The 16,350-nt window shown below is 37.7% G+C and overlaps 1 protein-coding gene across 8 annotated transcripts in view; it reads left to right on the forward strand.

Moving 5' to 3' along the window:
• Nucleotides 1–16,350, forward strand: part of FOXP1 (forkhead box P1) — a 684,912-nt gene that overhangs the window by 492,551 nt on the left and 176,011 nt on the right. For all 8 annotated transcript variants that reach the window (XM_036737503.1, XM_036737504.1, XM_036737498.1 and 5 more), the window contains one exon: nt 12,519–12,611. In XM_036737503.1, the coding sequence (XP_036593398.1) occupies nt 12,519–12,611 (93 nt within the window). The remainder of the gene's footprint in view (nt 1–12,518; nt 12,612–16,350) is intronic.

Below are 16,350 nucleotides of genomic sequence, written 5' to 3' on the forward strand. Positions count from 1 at the left end.
GTAAAGGGCTTTGCACATTTTAAAATTGTCGTCATCATCATCATCTTCCAGAGCTGGGCCCAGCCCAGTGTTCTTGACTTAGCATCATACTGGGCATCTGGAATATGGACAGTGAAAAGTAAGTAATTAAAAATGACCCCATCTGTGAATCTGTTGGAATAATAACTCCCATCAGAATAACTGGTGAGATCATGGAAATCCTCTATTATTTCAGAAATGTATTCAGATAGTTTACATATTTTTAAAAACTTAGTAAGTTTTGGAGGCATACAAAAAAGTGCATCTAGGTTATTCATAATCATGTCTATTGTATGTCCTCTTGGGCCAAAGGGCAGCTGCAGACAACAGTGGGTTAAGAGAGAACTTTTGACTTTTCCTTAGATTCACCTCCCTTATTTGGCATGTGTGTTATGCAGTGAACCTGGAAAGAGTTGGATTGGTTCTGTTTTTTAATAAGCACTCATCTTGAACATGGAATAAAACCAAGATTTGGACACTAACTCTCCAACTCGATATTTTATACATTTTATAATAAACTTGAATTGTGTTTCAATGCAATGCTAATGTGGCCTGCAGCCATAGCACCCCAGACCATGATCTTGTCAAATCTCATAAGCTAAACAGGCTGAGGCATGGTCAGTACTTGGATGGCTTACTGCCAAAGAAAACTCTGGTAGTACAGGAATTGGTGTTGGTGATTCAGCGTCTGGCACTTGCTCCATTAGTGAGTAGTGAAGCAGTGCCCCAACATGGTATTATGGGGCAGTGTGACTCCTCGGAATGGTGGGAGTCTCCACCCCCACCTCACCCTGCACCCTTTGTAAGAGACTTCAAACAGACTTCCTGCCTATTTACAGCTATTAAAGCTATTTCAGTTGATTTTGCAAGAGATGGAGTTGTCTTTCTTCTCATGAAATTTCCTGTCCATTATCTTTCTAATAGACTAGCATCCATATATATGTATGTAAGTGTGCAATGTGTGCGTGTGTGCATGTATATTAGGAAAGTCTATTCTGCTTCTCTAAGAAGACTTTCCTCATCATCTCAAGTGGTTAAATAATCCACTTGACCCTCCATAGGCCCCTAGGTTTCATTTTGGGTTGGTACACATAGCACAGGAATTACAACTGTCTGTAGGTTTCTGATATCCTTGTGGAAGCTTTTGCATAGGATGAGAATCTGGCCCCAGTTGTCAGGGCTTGCTTACGAATCATGGCACAGGGCCTGAGCATAGTTGCACAGTTCAGTCTTCCCCAATGCTGGTGTTGATTTTGGGAAACCTTTCTTTTTTCACATAATCAAGGAACACACTAAAAGACAAAGTGAAAAATACTTGAAAATAATCTGAATACCCCTCCAATACGGTTCGGTGATCATATATTATATACCTACCATATGCCTGGCACTGTGCTCATTTCTACAGATGTAGACAAAAATAAATTGTCCCTACCTTCAAGGAGTTTGCATTCTAACATGAGAATCCGTCTATGTTCCTGTTTTTGTAGTTGTATTCCATTTAAAAGTAATAAAAGGAGAGACTGCAGATCATCAATCTCATCAATGATAGCCAATTAAAGTGTTAAAGGGAAAACATTGCTTTTGTATCCCAGATATGTAAAACCTAGGACCAGAGTGAGATCCAGTAATAACAAGTAAATTCATTATATTGAAGCATGAAGAATCTAGTGAAACATTTTATCTTTTAAATGGAAATAATTTTTTTATCAGGCATTGTTCTCTCAGCCACACCCACACACCCAGGAAAGCAATTACCACCAGAGAAGTTGTCACATACAAAGGACAGCAATGATGATAAGGAATTTAACTTTTCCATTTGCTGTCCCTTTGATTTCAATTTTAAGTCTTAACATTACATCGATGTTGATAGGTAGGGGGTGGGGAGGGGGGAAATGTAGAATTATCCAATTTATCAACTTACCTACATAGATACTATATTTAAAAATAGCTTGAAAAGACTGCAAGCCATTTTAGGATCTTTACATGAAATACCCTCCCTAAATGTCAGTTATTTATTGAATGCCCCTAAAATGTAGGACATTTTCTTTAGCTATCTGTCAGAACTTACAGACTGATGGTAGTGCATAGAGCCTTTCCCTTCTAGGTCACCAGTTCAAATCTAATATTCCTGTTGACCTAAAGGCTTTACTGTCTCCTGGATGCCTTGTGGACTAAGGAAAGTGAATGGGGGAGTCTGCTACCAGTGGCCACTGTTGACATTCTTATTGGCAATCTCTAAAAGCCGATCAAGAATTGGATGGGCCAAAGAGATGAAATATCCTCTTACGTATTTGCTGACCTATACATCAGAATTGACATATCTTGGAATTTCATAAGGAGAATATGTTCCTACTGCTTTATATGTATACTAGTTTTATAGACATTGGGGGCATTTGTGAGATGCTGGGATGTCTCTCTACCAGATAGGCCACCATCAACCAGATTGAGTTGATAAGTTCAGCTTGCTGTTCTACTGGCCTGCCATTCCAAAGAAGTTTGCTGGTGAGAATTTATACTGGTTTGTTTTCATTCATGATAAAGTCAGAGGGTTACCTGGCTTTTGGCAGGTGAATTACTCCAATTTCTCTTTAAGTATTTACCCAGTTCTGTCATTTACTGGGTTTTTTGTTGTTGTTTGTTTTGTTTTGTTTTGTTTTAAATTCTGATCCTCAGACCTGGAATGATTGCTGGGTATAAAGGAAAAGGGTGACAGAGATTCTATGCTAACTCAGTCTTGTTTCTTTCTACAGAGAGATTGTCAAGTCATGTTCAGTGATGAGGGCTGATGTTATGATGGTAGCTGGGTGCTGGGGTTGAACCAACTTCAATAAATTCATTTTGTTTTTTTTTTCTTTTTTTAGAAAGGTAGACCAGATAGACTTGATGTAGAGTATAAGAAATAAAGAAGGGAATGAGACTCCTTTACTACTTAGCTTCCTGTTTCCTCCCCACCCCCTTTTTTTTTTACTAGCTTTTCCTCCTACCCCCATGTACACAATGACTGTTGATTAGCCCTTGGAATTATATTAGAAGCAGGTTTGATCTTGAGAGTTGGGGAGAGCCTCTGAAAAAGAAATTAGAGGAAGGGTGAATGACTCAGACTTGCCTTTATTCTGAAAATGTGACAACTACCAGGGCAGACTTGCAAGAACCATTTCTCTCGACTCTCTAATAATAAGGGACCTGCTACGCATTAGACCCATATTTTATTGGGCCTTCTCTTCTCAGTGTTACAAATTACCTGTGAGAGGATACTTCTCTTAGGCCAGAGATTTGAGGGAAATCTTTGGTTATCAGAAAATAATCTTTGCTAGAAAAACAAAAGAATAAGTATGTGCTATATAAATAGTATAAATTACTTTTCAGAAAAATAAAATTGAGTTCAACTTCAGGGAGAGCTGATAGATGGGAAGCACAGTCTATACTCATTTTTTAAGAAATAGACTTTATTGATATATTTTTTTACATTTTTATATTATCTACCTTTCTCAATACATCCTTCTCTTCTTTAACGGGAAATTTTCAGAGAGCCATTCCTTATGACAAAGACAGAAAGACACTGTTCCGCAAAGCTAACTAACATGTTGAAAAAGTCTAATGTTCTTTGTAGTCATCCATACCTGTACTCTCCCACTCCTATAGAGAAGGGGGGGTGCTTTGTCAGGTTTGTTAGTTATAATTTCACATCATTCAGTTTTATTTCTTCTTTTATAGTTCTTTTTCCCATTTGCATTGCTGTGGTCATTTTGCCATTTTTTTTTCTTGTCTTCACTTTGTATCAGTTGATATGAAGATTCCCATATTTCTCTATATTAATCATAGTCATCCTTTTTTTAGAGCACAGTAATATTTCATTACATACACGTACCAGTTTGTTTGAACATGCCCCTGTTAGTGGACATTGATTTTGTTCATAAATCTTTGCTATTATAAAAAAGGTTGCTAGAAAAGTGTTGTTGTATATGGGATTTTTTTTCATCATTTACTTCCTTGGGGCATATTCCTTGCATTGGACTCTCTAGGTCAAAAGATATGGACATTTTAGTCATCTCATAATCTTATAATTCCATTTTTTTCAGAGTTGGACTGTTTCACATCTCTACCAATGATGCATTTGTGTACTTTTCTTTCTGTAATCTATCCAATACTAACTGCTCCCATTACCCTCATGTATTATCTTTGAGAATTTGTTAAGTCTGAGTTAAGATCTGAGAATTTTGACTTACATTTCTCTTGGTGTTTTCTTCCATATAGTTGTCAGTAGTTTGCAATTCTTTTGAGAACTATTATTTCATATCATTTGACTGTGTTTATTGGCAAATGTCATTTTGTCATATATATTTCTGTTAGCTGCTTATTTATTTTGCATATCAAATCCTTATCAGAGATATATTATACAAGAGAAAATATTTTTTACCTAGTCAACCACTTCTCTTCTTATCTTACTTTAATTACATTTGTTCATTCTTTTTTCTGTCTCATATAATTGAAATAATCTATTTTATCATTTGTAATTGCTTCTATCCTTTGGTTAAGAATTCACCCCATAGGCATAGCTACAAAAGATACCTAATCTTACTCTCCTCTAATTGTTTTGTGGTATGAGTTTTAATATTCAGATAACATGTTCATTTGAGTTGATTGTGGTATATGGTGTAAGATGTTCTTCTCAAACTAATTTCTGCCAGACTGCTTTCCTGTTTTCTCAACTGTTGTTATCACATAGAGAGCTATTTCTTAGATACTTTATGTATATTCAACACTGGATAATTGGATTCAATTATTTCTGATTCTTGCTCATTTACTTTTTCTACTTTGTCAATGTTTAACCAGTACCAAATATTTTTTGGTGATTGTTGTTTTATAATATAGTGTAAAATTTGGAAGAAATAGTTCTCTTTCATTCCTGCTTGATTTTTTTCATTATCTTTCTTCTAGATAGTTTTCAACTGAATTTTGTTATTATTTTGTCTAGTTATATAAGATATCCTCTTGGTAGTTTAATTGTTATAATAACAAATCTGTAAATCAATTTTGTCAGTACTATCATTTTTAATTTATTGGTATGACCTAGCCATGAGCACTGGAATATACTTAATTTTTAGAGTCTGAACTATTAATTACCTACTATTTTGCTAAGGCCCATCATTTTAAATAGGAATTGAGCAAAAAAAGAGTCTTGACAAGGTACACACAGGTAGGGATTATATCTTAATTATTTTTATATCTTCTCTAATGCCAAGCAGAGTATATCGTACCTATTGAATCCATAATAAATATTTCATGAATGAGTGAATGAAATATGTCTAATGAGTTGGTATAGGGCAATAAGTAATTTAAGTGTTTATCATGATTCTGTAGACCTTTAGGAGAATAAATAAGATTTCTTGATTCCTTCAGGTCTCCTTACTAGCATCATGTGCCAAATATTTGGCACATCTCTTATAAATGAAGTGTTGCATCAGTCCAGTCCAACAAACCTTTCACTAAGAGAGTAAAAGGCCTTCAAAGTTTGAACCACATAGGTGATATATATAGAATTTTTATAAATATTATATATTTATATGTTAATATATAATGTGTATAATATATGCACATGCATGTATTATACACATATAATATATATCATAATATGTAGAATATATACACACACATATATTCCTTATCCATTAGAAAATCAAGGAACATATCTGTCCTATCAAAATTTTAGATTCAAAAGAACTTATTTTATCTTTAACTCAAGTATCTCAGAAACCAAACAGTAGAAATGATCATTTAAAGGCCTGATTGTGGAGCTCTGATAGAAATATTAAGCATCTATTTTCACATCCAGGCAGCTAGGAAAAATACGTTAACTTCTATTTTTATTTTAGATGCAACAATTTGTAAATAACCAAATTGTGAGGGGTTCATTTATGTGAAATATGCACTAAGCAACATGCCCTTTTGGTACCACTAAATATCTTGTTATTTTTAATGGAGGTAGTCATGCAAAGTGTTATGCTGCTCATCACAATAATGATTTGGAGTCAGAAGATATGCACTTCGTATGCTAGTTCTTTTATTTCCTGTGTGACCTTAGATAAGACATTTAACCTCTCTGAGCCCCTGTTTTATCATCTCTAGGGTATTGGGACTACACTAAATGGCCTCAGCAGTCTCTACCCACTGTGAAGGTTTTGATCCTTTAATAAAGTTGACCTTTGGTTTTCTACTTCTGTCTTTAAGCTTAGCTTCATTGGACACGAGAAGGATTTATGGTCTGCTTCTTCTGGAAAAAAGGAAATGAATAGCATTTTACCACCTGGTACAGTAGAAAGAGCACTAGAGAAGCTGTGTTCAGATCCCATCATCGACATTACTCAAGTGACCTCAGAACCCCAGACTTCAGTTTCCTCCTCTATAAGAATAAGGGGAGTAGACCAGATGGCTTCTGAAGCCCCTTCTAGATCCGTGATCCCGTGACACTGTTGTCACTATGACTCTCAGGGGCTTTTTCAGGTGGTGGCTTCCTGGTCACTGAAAGTCTTCCAACAGAGGCTAGATGACCACCTCTTCTATTTGTTATCACGGGGATTCCTTTTAAGTATGGGTTGGAATCGATAGCCACCAAGGTCCATTCCAACTCTAAATTCTTTCTATATGGTATGTGTTTGCTTAAAATTAACTGATAGCTTTATAACTCTTACTAAAAATCGAAGGTGATTTCACAAAGTGCTTTATATTTTACATAGTACTTAACAGCTTACAAAATACTTTTATCATTTCTTTTTTCTCAATCCATCCTGACAATGGTGCTTTCTATCAGCATGTAAAATAAAGAAATTATGGCTTACAGCAGTTAAACAGTGTTCAGAAGGTCATAGAGCTAGTAAATGGCATAGCCAGGTCTCTATCCCAGGTCTTCTGAAGACAAGTCCAGTGCTGTTTTCACTCTCCCATGCTCCCAGGCAATTGGTTGGTTGGTTGTACATTTCTCTAGATTAGATTCTGTAATTCACGTAGATTTGTCCTTGTGGCCTATTGCCTTTTGAGCCACGTAAGGTATTTCTGATCCAGGAAGAAGTTTATCATTGAACCTGGGTGATTTACTGAGGGGAATAGTGCCTTACACTATGCTATTCAGTCTGAATTTGTTAATTCTCAGCATCTCAGAACAATTTTAGGCAAGTCTGTTTTTACATATATTTTTGGTACAACAACTAGTCTTAGTGATGTAGCTATTTTAGTGATGAATTTTGTCATCCTGTAGTAAAGAAATAATTGGACGAGGAGTAAGGAGACTTGGAGTCTCTTTTCTGCAGTCTTAGTAATTCATTGTGTGATCTTAGCCTCTCTGCACCTCACTTTCTCCATCTGTAAAATGAGGGATTTTTAAGATTTCTTCCAACTTGAGAATTCTCTGATTGATTGTAAGTTTCTTAAAGCAAGGCCTCAGTTTTCCCCCTTTGTCTTTCTGTCTTTACATATACTTAATAAATGTTTATTAGAATAAATATTATCCTCTGGTTCTGTCTTCAGTGGTGTGACTAGAATTGTCCTACTTCTCTCCAAGTTCTTTAAACTTTGTCTGAGCTGACAGTTCCAATAGAGAGAAATGTGATTGGAATTTTATGATAATTATCCAAGCTATATGATAATGTGGCTCATTATTTGACATAGAGGGTCTTTGTAGCTTCAGACTTGATCTCTCTGTAGCTCCAGACCTCCATCTTCACCTCTCGAAATGATCTCTCCTCCTAGATTTCCCTCTAGCACTTCAGACTTGACATGTCTAAAATTTAACTTATGGTCTTTTCACCCAATCTGGCTCCTCCTTTGGCCTTTGCTGTTTTAATCACTGTTACTGCAGTTCACTGAGTCTTTATGGCTAGAGCTTTGTGGTTGCTTTTCACCCTTCCATCCCCTTTATCCAGTGGAGCTCTTTTGTTTCAGCCTCTTCAGTACCTTCCAACATCTTTCACATTTGTTTCCCCTTCTCTCTCATCCCATTATATTCATCCCCCTCTTGACCCTGTCCCAACTTTCTGGACTTCAAAATCATTCTTCTACTATACTCTTATCTTGCAACTTCCCTCTGTGCCTGGGGGATTCTCATCCAGGTACATCCTACCATCCCTGAGGCCTTTGCACCCCAGAATGTCCCTACACAAGGCTTACCACCCTACTTTTCTCCCCTTGGTGAATTCCTCTTGGAGTCTCCATTTTGCAGAAAGAACCCAGTTTGTTCTGCCTACATTCTCCTTCTGGCCTTGTTTCTCTCATTCTCGATTTCAAAATCATTCTCCTCTATTGGGTGCCTTCATACCCTTCCCATCCCCTTCCAGCTTCCTTTTGTGTGTTGTCTTCCCGTGGTACAATTTCAGCTCCTTGAGGCCATAGTAGACATTGACCATCTTCTTTCTGCTCAAACTTTTAATCTACAGTGCTTACCATAGTGTTGGTACGGAGCAAGTGTTGAGCAATGCCTGTTTCCTTCCTCTCTTCCTCCTTTCTATGCTACAGATCAGGGCTAGGCTCATTGCCACTTGTTGATATTAATGCTCTGGCTTCCACCCTCACGATTTCTATTGCAGTACTAAATGCTTAATATGTATTTTTAAACTGAATTGAATTCTTATTCTCCCTTCTATTATGTTTTTAAGTTCTGAATTTAACAAAGGCCACAAAAACAAAATTCCCTTCTCTAAAGTAAATCAGGAAAAGAGGATTATATGTGAAACCACATATTTCTATTAAATGTAGCTTTTTTTTTTAGTATATAATACATTCATGGTTAGTTTCAAAGCTATCCTGTTTATCTTTGTTTCCTTCTGGATTTCCTTTCTGTTTTCTTCTGTGTATTTTTTAAAAATGCATCAATGATAGGCTGTTTCCCCTTCAAACAACAAGAACAGAATATGTCTTTATTAATCTCATAGTTTTAGGACTGGAAAGGGGAGGAGGGAATAAGCATTTATACAGCCCTATCATGTTCCAGGCATTGTACTAGAAGGAACCGTAGAAGTCATTGAGTCTAGTACCAGGTTCCCTACCCCTAACCCCTTCATTTTCTAGATAAAGAAACCAGAGACCATAAATGACTAGAACCATGCTTTGCACTTCAAACCAGGGCCCCCTGGTTTGTCCTATACCCTTTTTACTGTACCATCTCAACTTTTACCTTGATAGTCACATGCATATATGATAAGAACTCAAGAAATGTTTGTTTTAATTTTATGTCTTCCTTTAATTAAGTAACATGAGTGGAGAACACCACCACATGTGAATAATGGAGCCCCCATTGGCCATGAATGTGTTTGTGACACATGCCAAGTTACATTCAGCACTGAAGAAAGAAAAGATTGGAAGCTTGCTGGCTAGAAAGTGAACTTTTTGGTGTATGTAGTGAGCCCTTTTTACATGGGCCAGTCTTGTTTGAATTTGAATATAATAGCCCATTTCTGTAGTGTTCTAATGTGCAAGAAGTCCTTAAGCTTCATAAGTCTGGGACAAAATTAATTCCCTTGTTTTGCAGATGAGGAAAGTGAGACTCAGAAAAACTAAATGATTCAGCCTAGGGTCAAGCAGAAAGCAGGTATGAAAGCCCCAGACTTGGAGTGAGATTTTCTAATCCCAAGATGAGGCTTTCCCATTATTCCCTTACTTGCAATTCTCAGAGAATTGCAAATATACTTAGCTTTTTGTTTTCTCTTTTCCTCTAAATATTACTTTGGCCCACCTTCCTACTGTCACCTGCAGTCACTTCTTACCTTTCTAACTAGTAGCCAGACTCAGTTTATTGATCTGAGAATTCTAAATTTCATTCTTGAAATTTGTAACACTTCCCTTTCTTTCATGAAAAAGCCATAAACCCTTCAAGATAAATAGCTCAAGATACATGTAGAATAGCAACAAAGGCTTTTGCTCCTGCAGGCACCTTGCAAAGGGACTATTTTTCTTATATGATATAAATGAAATCTTCAGTCTGCCCACTTTTACACCTACGCATGTACTGAACGTCTCCAAGGAGACAAGGAAACCCTAAGTCCAGCCATGGTGAATCCTCCAGTGAGACAGCAGGCTTGAGTCTCAGGCAACTCTCCCAGGCGTCCCGGCTTCCAGATGTCCCTCTCAGACAGCCTTTTTCTTTAGGCTCTTGCAGGCAGACACTCTCCAACATGTTTCTTTCTTCACAGCCGAGCTAGAGTGTCCATTCCATCTGAAGGGCCGGTTGTGGTGAGTGCAGTAGGCAGTAAGCCTTTGTGGGATGAGGGGTTGTGGGGAGGGTGGCTGAGTGGGTGAGTTCTTCCCATAATCTTTTTCCTTTTTCCCCATTCTGGTCATTTTCTCTCTCCCTTTCCTTTCCTATTTTTCCATAAGGAAACCTCCACTGAACCTTATACCAGACCGTAAAATGTCCTTGGCTTTAGCACTCCAGTAACAAGGCCTAGCTGAAGATCTTGGCCATAGGTTGGAAGGTTTATTTCTTGTTGGCCCCACATCATCAGATCACTCAAGCTGGGCACAATTCCTTCTAACCAGTTCATCTATATCTTTTCCCTTTTTCTTGACCAAGCACATGTGGATTGTGAAGCATCCTCGCCATTCCAACCATATGTCTTCTTATAGCCATTTCATACCTCAAGATGTTGCACACCAAATAACATACAAGTATCTTCAGAATAAATAGTGATACACACTTTATCAAGTGTATGATGACACCACTCACTAATACAGTGGCAGCATCTATCAGTGTAATGTTTTAAAGTCATACGACTGGCCAGTTCAGACAAGCATCCGAGCTTATGTATTGGTCTCCTGGTCAGGTCAGTCAACAAACTAATTCAATTTTTTCCTCTTGATTTACCACGTCAGTTGTGGTGGTTCGGTTTGGTTTTCTATAGGTACAATTTCTTCTATATTTCTGATGGAGTTACTTTGCATTTTAGGCTCTCCCCAGGGGCATTATATAGGAAAAGAATAGGTCATGAAATAAATCCATAATCTAAAAAGAGGATGAGCTGATCACATGACACATGACAGGGTCAACCATACTCTATGTTCTCCAGTGATATCCTTATGATGTCAAGGAAAGCAAGGAAAGAAGGCACCCAGTTGGCTAGCCACCCTGTTGTGAATTTACAGGAGAATATGGAGAACATGACATGGATGAGTTATTGTTTGCCTCAGCATCTTTGGAGAGAAAATGTGCATCAGTGAGGTCATAGCTCTGTTTTGTGGCTTTTCTTCCTCTAGGTATAATTTCTTGGCTCCTGGATGATTTGACTCAGAAAATATTATCCTTTCAAGTGAATTGCAGTCAGAATCTTTTGTGAACTTTCATACTCTGTTTCTAATGTCACAGCCTTGATTATCATAGAGGTATTTCTGACTCTTCCCGTGTGTTCTTCAAAAAAAAATCATAATTCCTTATTAGGAATTTTTGTTTTAGATATGTTGAGGGCCACCCACACATATCTGGGCAAGCCCTTGATTGACTCTTTGAAAGTCTAGACTTGAGGGTGTTTCATGAATATTCCCATTTCTATTTGCTTATTTCAGCATCTCTGATAAGTAGATTCAGATCTGTCCTATTCCTAATGTAGTTAATTCTTCACTATGTCCTGTCTTTCCCAACATTCAGTGGCTTGACTTGCACCTGAAAGAAGCATAAACATTCAACTTTTGAAATAATCATTTAGCATCATTCCCTTTCAATAGATGGCAAGGAAAAGAAAATAGCTAGATATTCATTGATTTCCCATTTTCTATGGGCTACCCACATCTTTTCTGCTATGATGCATCTGTTTCTATCTCCAAATCACAAAGTCATCTTAGACAGAATGGGCTAGCTCAAAGGAATGTCCTTTATTTATATTCCAACTCTAAATGAGAATTCAAGTAAGGTGAAACATTCTGATTCACCTAAATGGAAGAATATAATAGTAAAGGAGATAGTCTCCTGCCTATGAAACCAGTTGTTTCTTTTCTTTCTCTCAGTTGTTCCTGGCATCTCCTGGCAATATCATCTCAGAGTAAGGCAAAAGTAGTAAAGATCTAGGCAGACTGGAAGACCTTCATTGAATTCCTGCCTCATTCACTTACTGGTTTTGTGATCCTGGATAAGTCATTTGACTCTTCTCATCTGCAAAATGCTGTTAATGATAGCACCTGCCACTCGTTGTTGTGCAGATCAATTGAAATACCACGTGGGAGTCCTTTGCAAACCTTAAAGCACTACATAAATTCTAGTTATTATTATTATTTCATAGTAGATTACAGGAAAGATCTGAGTAAATAGATTTTTGTGCCTTTTAAACTCTGACAGGTTGGCCCAAATTCAACAAAATCTGGAAAAGGGATCGAGTCATTCTAGGAAGAAGTCTCATATACTATAGCCTATTCCTTGTCATGGCAAAATCGGGATCCACTCTTGAGGCCGACTTAAAGGAATTTGGGGAAATAGCATCCCAGAGCTCTGTGCTAAGCCAAAGTTTTCCTTCCTTCTTTCCTTCCAGGCTCTTCAGGTGGCAAGACAGCTTCTTCTACAGCAGCAACAAGTTAGTGGATTAAAGTCCCCCAAGAGGAATGACAAACAGCCAGCCCTTCAGGTAAAAAAAGAGGGAGAGGCAGGGACCCTGAGCACTCTATCATAGGCTGGGCATAGAATGTAAGACGCTTGAGGTTTTCTTATTGGTCGTTTATCATCAACTGCAAATGAAAAATGCCAACAGCCATCGTGTGATGATCTTCAGTTATGGAAGAAATTCTGCAGCCGAGTTTCTCTTAGTAGTTTCCCCCCAAATCAATGTAGTTATGGCTATCCCAGCATGTTAAGCTTTCTTCTTGGGACAATATCTACTTTGTCATCCATGCAATCTAAAAAGTACTTCCGGTGTGTGAAGGAAAGGTTCAGTAGATGTTTCTGGTTTTAAGCAAGGATTAGGAAGTGGTAGGCATCAATCAAGGAGAGCTCACTCACTGTTTTGCAGATTTGATCATTTTTTTAAGCAATAATGAGGCCAGGGTGTGGTATTGAATAGAGAACTAGCCTTGACCCCAGGAGGATTCAGATGTAAAGTTCTTCCTCTGACATGTGCTGGCTATATGACTCTGAGCAAGCAACTTAACCTCTCAATGCTCCGGGCAATTCTTTAACAGCACAGAGTTGCAAAGAAGGTGCTTACCTACCTTGTTAGAGGGAGTTCCTCACTTGGGAAGTACATATACATATGAAATCATGGGTCTGGTCACATAATAGTCATAGCACTTGAATATTTCTATAAGTATCTCAATAACAAACCTGTGAAGTGTGAACAGGGTGAATGTTATTGTGCTCATTTTACAGAACTAGAAACTGAGGCTTTAAGACATTAAATGCCATGTTCATGGCCACATGCCTAGTGAGTTTGGGAGCTGATGCTTGAACCTGGGTCTTTGGCTTCCAAGGCCAATGTTCTTCCTCCCACACCCTCCTAGAATCCTTCTGTTCTTGTTAGACAAACAAGGAAATATCATTATTTCTAAATGGATGAGGATCCGGGAAGAGGACATAGAGCCTTCACAATACATTACCATTACGGCTTGGCTATAATTAATACCTGTTGTCCATCGCTCAGTGCCTTGGATGTTTTTGGAGGTTAATTTTATAAAACCAAGAGTTATTTGCACGCAGAAGTAGACCCTGTAGCTGTAATTCAGGGCCAAAAAAAAATATTTACAAGTAAATAAGAACTTTTACTTGGATTCCTTTAGGGATAAGAAGTTATTACAACTAGATCCTGATGAGTGAGACTATAGAATCCCCTCAAGTGGTCACATACATTCAGAATCACTCTGTTTGAAGTTTCAGTTATGTAAAATTCCAACCCAATGGAAGTACACAGTGCGAATTCAAATAATGTGACCACTTCAGAGGATTCTTTATTTGTACTAATCTATTAAGAGAAGATAGCTTTTGGAAAGTCATCCCAGTACCCATGATCTGGTAAGCATTAGGTGTTTAAAATATATTTCAGCTGATAGCACTTATGGAGAAAGAAAGATAATAGATAGATAAATAGATAGAGGGATATTTATGTAGATAGATATGATAGATGATTAGATAGATATAGGGATATTTAGATAGATAGATAAGATAGATAGGATGGATGGATGATATATTAGGGCTTACTTTGTATAGACATTGCATTGAAAATAAAGCAAGATTTAGAATTTGAGGACATGTGTTCAAATCATAATTCTTTCCCTTAGTACCTGTGTGGCTTTGGCTAAGTCACTGGTCATCCCTGGACCTCCTTTTCCTCTCTGTGATTCTGTGATCTGACTAGCTGGCCTTTAAGCTCTGAATTGGTGATTCAAGGATCCTAAAATTTGAGACCAGTCTGAGTAAGAATTTGAGAAAGTACCTACAGGTTAGAAAAATAAATGGAATGAATTTTATTCAGAATGTCAAATTCCATTCTGAGCTTGATCTGTGATAACTCCATATATTTGACTTCAGCTGGTCAGAGTAGAGAAATCCATGTCCCAAAATTATCCTCTCAGGAACTTGGAAAAGAATGCAAAGCCTTCCTCAGGGATACATTTATTCCTTTTTTCTGAAGTTGAGAAATTTATCAGTGTTGCAGTGACATTTTATTGGAACCACCAAGTCACAACACGTATTGTTTATTAACACTTCCAAAAACATTTATTTGGTAAACTCTTGCCGCTCCATATGCCTTTTAATGTACTCTAACACTGGGGACATTTTTAATGAGGTATTGTGCCAGGAAGGGCCAGTGTCAGGTACTAAGAGAAGTGCTTTGTTGTGCAGATGTCTTAAGAATAGCTCCAGAGGATGAAATATGACTGTGTTGACCTTTCAGCTGTGAGCCTATTTGTCAGGATTCAAATAAGTTGAAAGGATCAAACTGAACAGTTTCCGTAGTCAGACTGGGAATTGTGTTTCAGAGGTCAACAGTGAAGGCCGCATCGCAGATTCCATAACATAGCCAATTGTTGGTACATATTGAAGTCCTCATGCATCTCCTGCAGTCAGAGACACAATTAAAATTCTAATTTATTAATGTATACAGAGAGCTAGCCTGGCCTGTCACTCACTGATTCAAATGACTGCCCATTCTTTTTTCCTCACTCCCGGAGCTTTCGCAGCCTTAAAAATACTCTGAGTCCTCCTGAATATAGCAGGCCCCAAGTGCACTGGAGAAATGACATTGTATTATGGTGGTGGGAGGAAACCAGTAAGTCTCAAAAAACATGGTCAAGAAATGTATACACATACAGATACACATATATATACATGAGTTTATCTGATCATGGTACCCTAAATATTGAAGATCATTTGGAGATTTAAAACAAATACTAAATCTTACTTTAAAAGCCCTTTTTTTCAAGCATGTGGAATTTCTAGATAACTTTTTAAATAAGTTCTTTTGGAGTTAAAATACGGGGTGTGCGTATGTGTCTGTCTGTGTCTGTCTGTGTGTCTGTGTCTGTTTCTGTGAGTGTGTGTATCCGTGTGTCTGTGTCTGTTTCTGTGAGTATCTGTTTCCTTAAGGATATATAATAGTATTTTTCCTATCAACCATTATAAGGTTTTTAGCTAACATTCACCACAAATAAGATCCAGGGCATTCCTCTTTTCTTTTCCTCTTTGGCAAGGGCACTATCTAAGTCAACCTAACCACTTGTACAAAATTCAAAGTAGGGACAGAGGTAGGTAGTTTTGAATGTTGGTTCTGCCAATAGGATATTTTGAGGCTCTTTCCACAACACCCCCCCCGCCCCACCCCCGAGTTCGGTAGTTGACAAGCAGGGAGTTTAAACTGGTTTGGAAGAATTGCTGAGTGCCTTGGTTACATAAGGCAATTTATGTCCAGTACAGAGGATCCCTAAATGACTTCTCAGTTATCCAGTCTCATTCTGTCTAATTAAGTAAGCTTCATCAGGTAAGCTGACCTGGCATAAACAGATGGGGGTAAAATTACATTGCTCTTGAGCAACCCAGCTAACATGTTATCACCTTGTTATAAAATTGTACTTTAATTCTTTGTCATTCAGTGATGAACTGGCCTTAATGTTTAAAGATGTTGTCATCCTGTGTCCTCGATAGGGCATCATAGAATGAGTATCTTTTAAATGAAAGCAAAATCCTACCAAGGTCTTAGTGCTGCTCATCCCCTGCCTCTCTTAGCCTTGATAACTGCAGTCAAAGCCCTATTTTAGCAACTTTGAGTTCTTAGCATAGAGGAAGACTTGACAGTGGAGGGATTTGATCCCATGATAGCTGATTGCTTTTTAAAAATCTCCAAATATCCTGACTCACATTTTAAGCATATCTCCCAT

The sequence above is a fragment of the Trichosurus vulpecula genome, chromosome 9 (genome assembly GCF_011100635.1).
Source record: "Trichosurus vulpecula isolate mTriVul1 chromosome 9, mTriVul1.pri, whole genome shotgun sequence".
In the NCBI taxonomy this organism is placed as follows: domain Eukaryota; kingdom Metazoa; phylum Chordata; class Mammalia; order Diprotodontia; family Phalangeridae; genus Trichosurus; species Trichosurus vulpecula.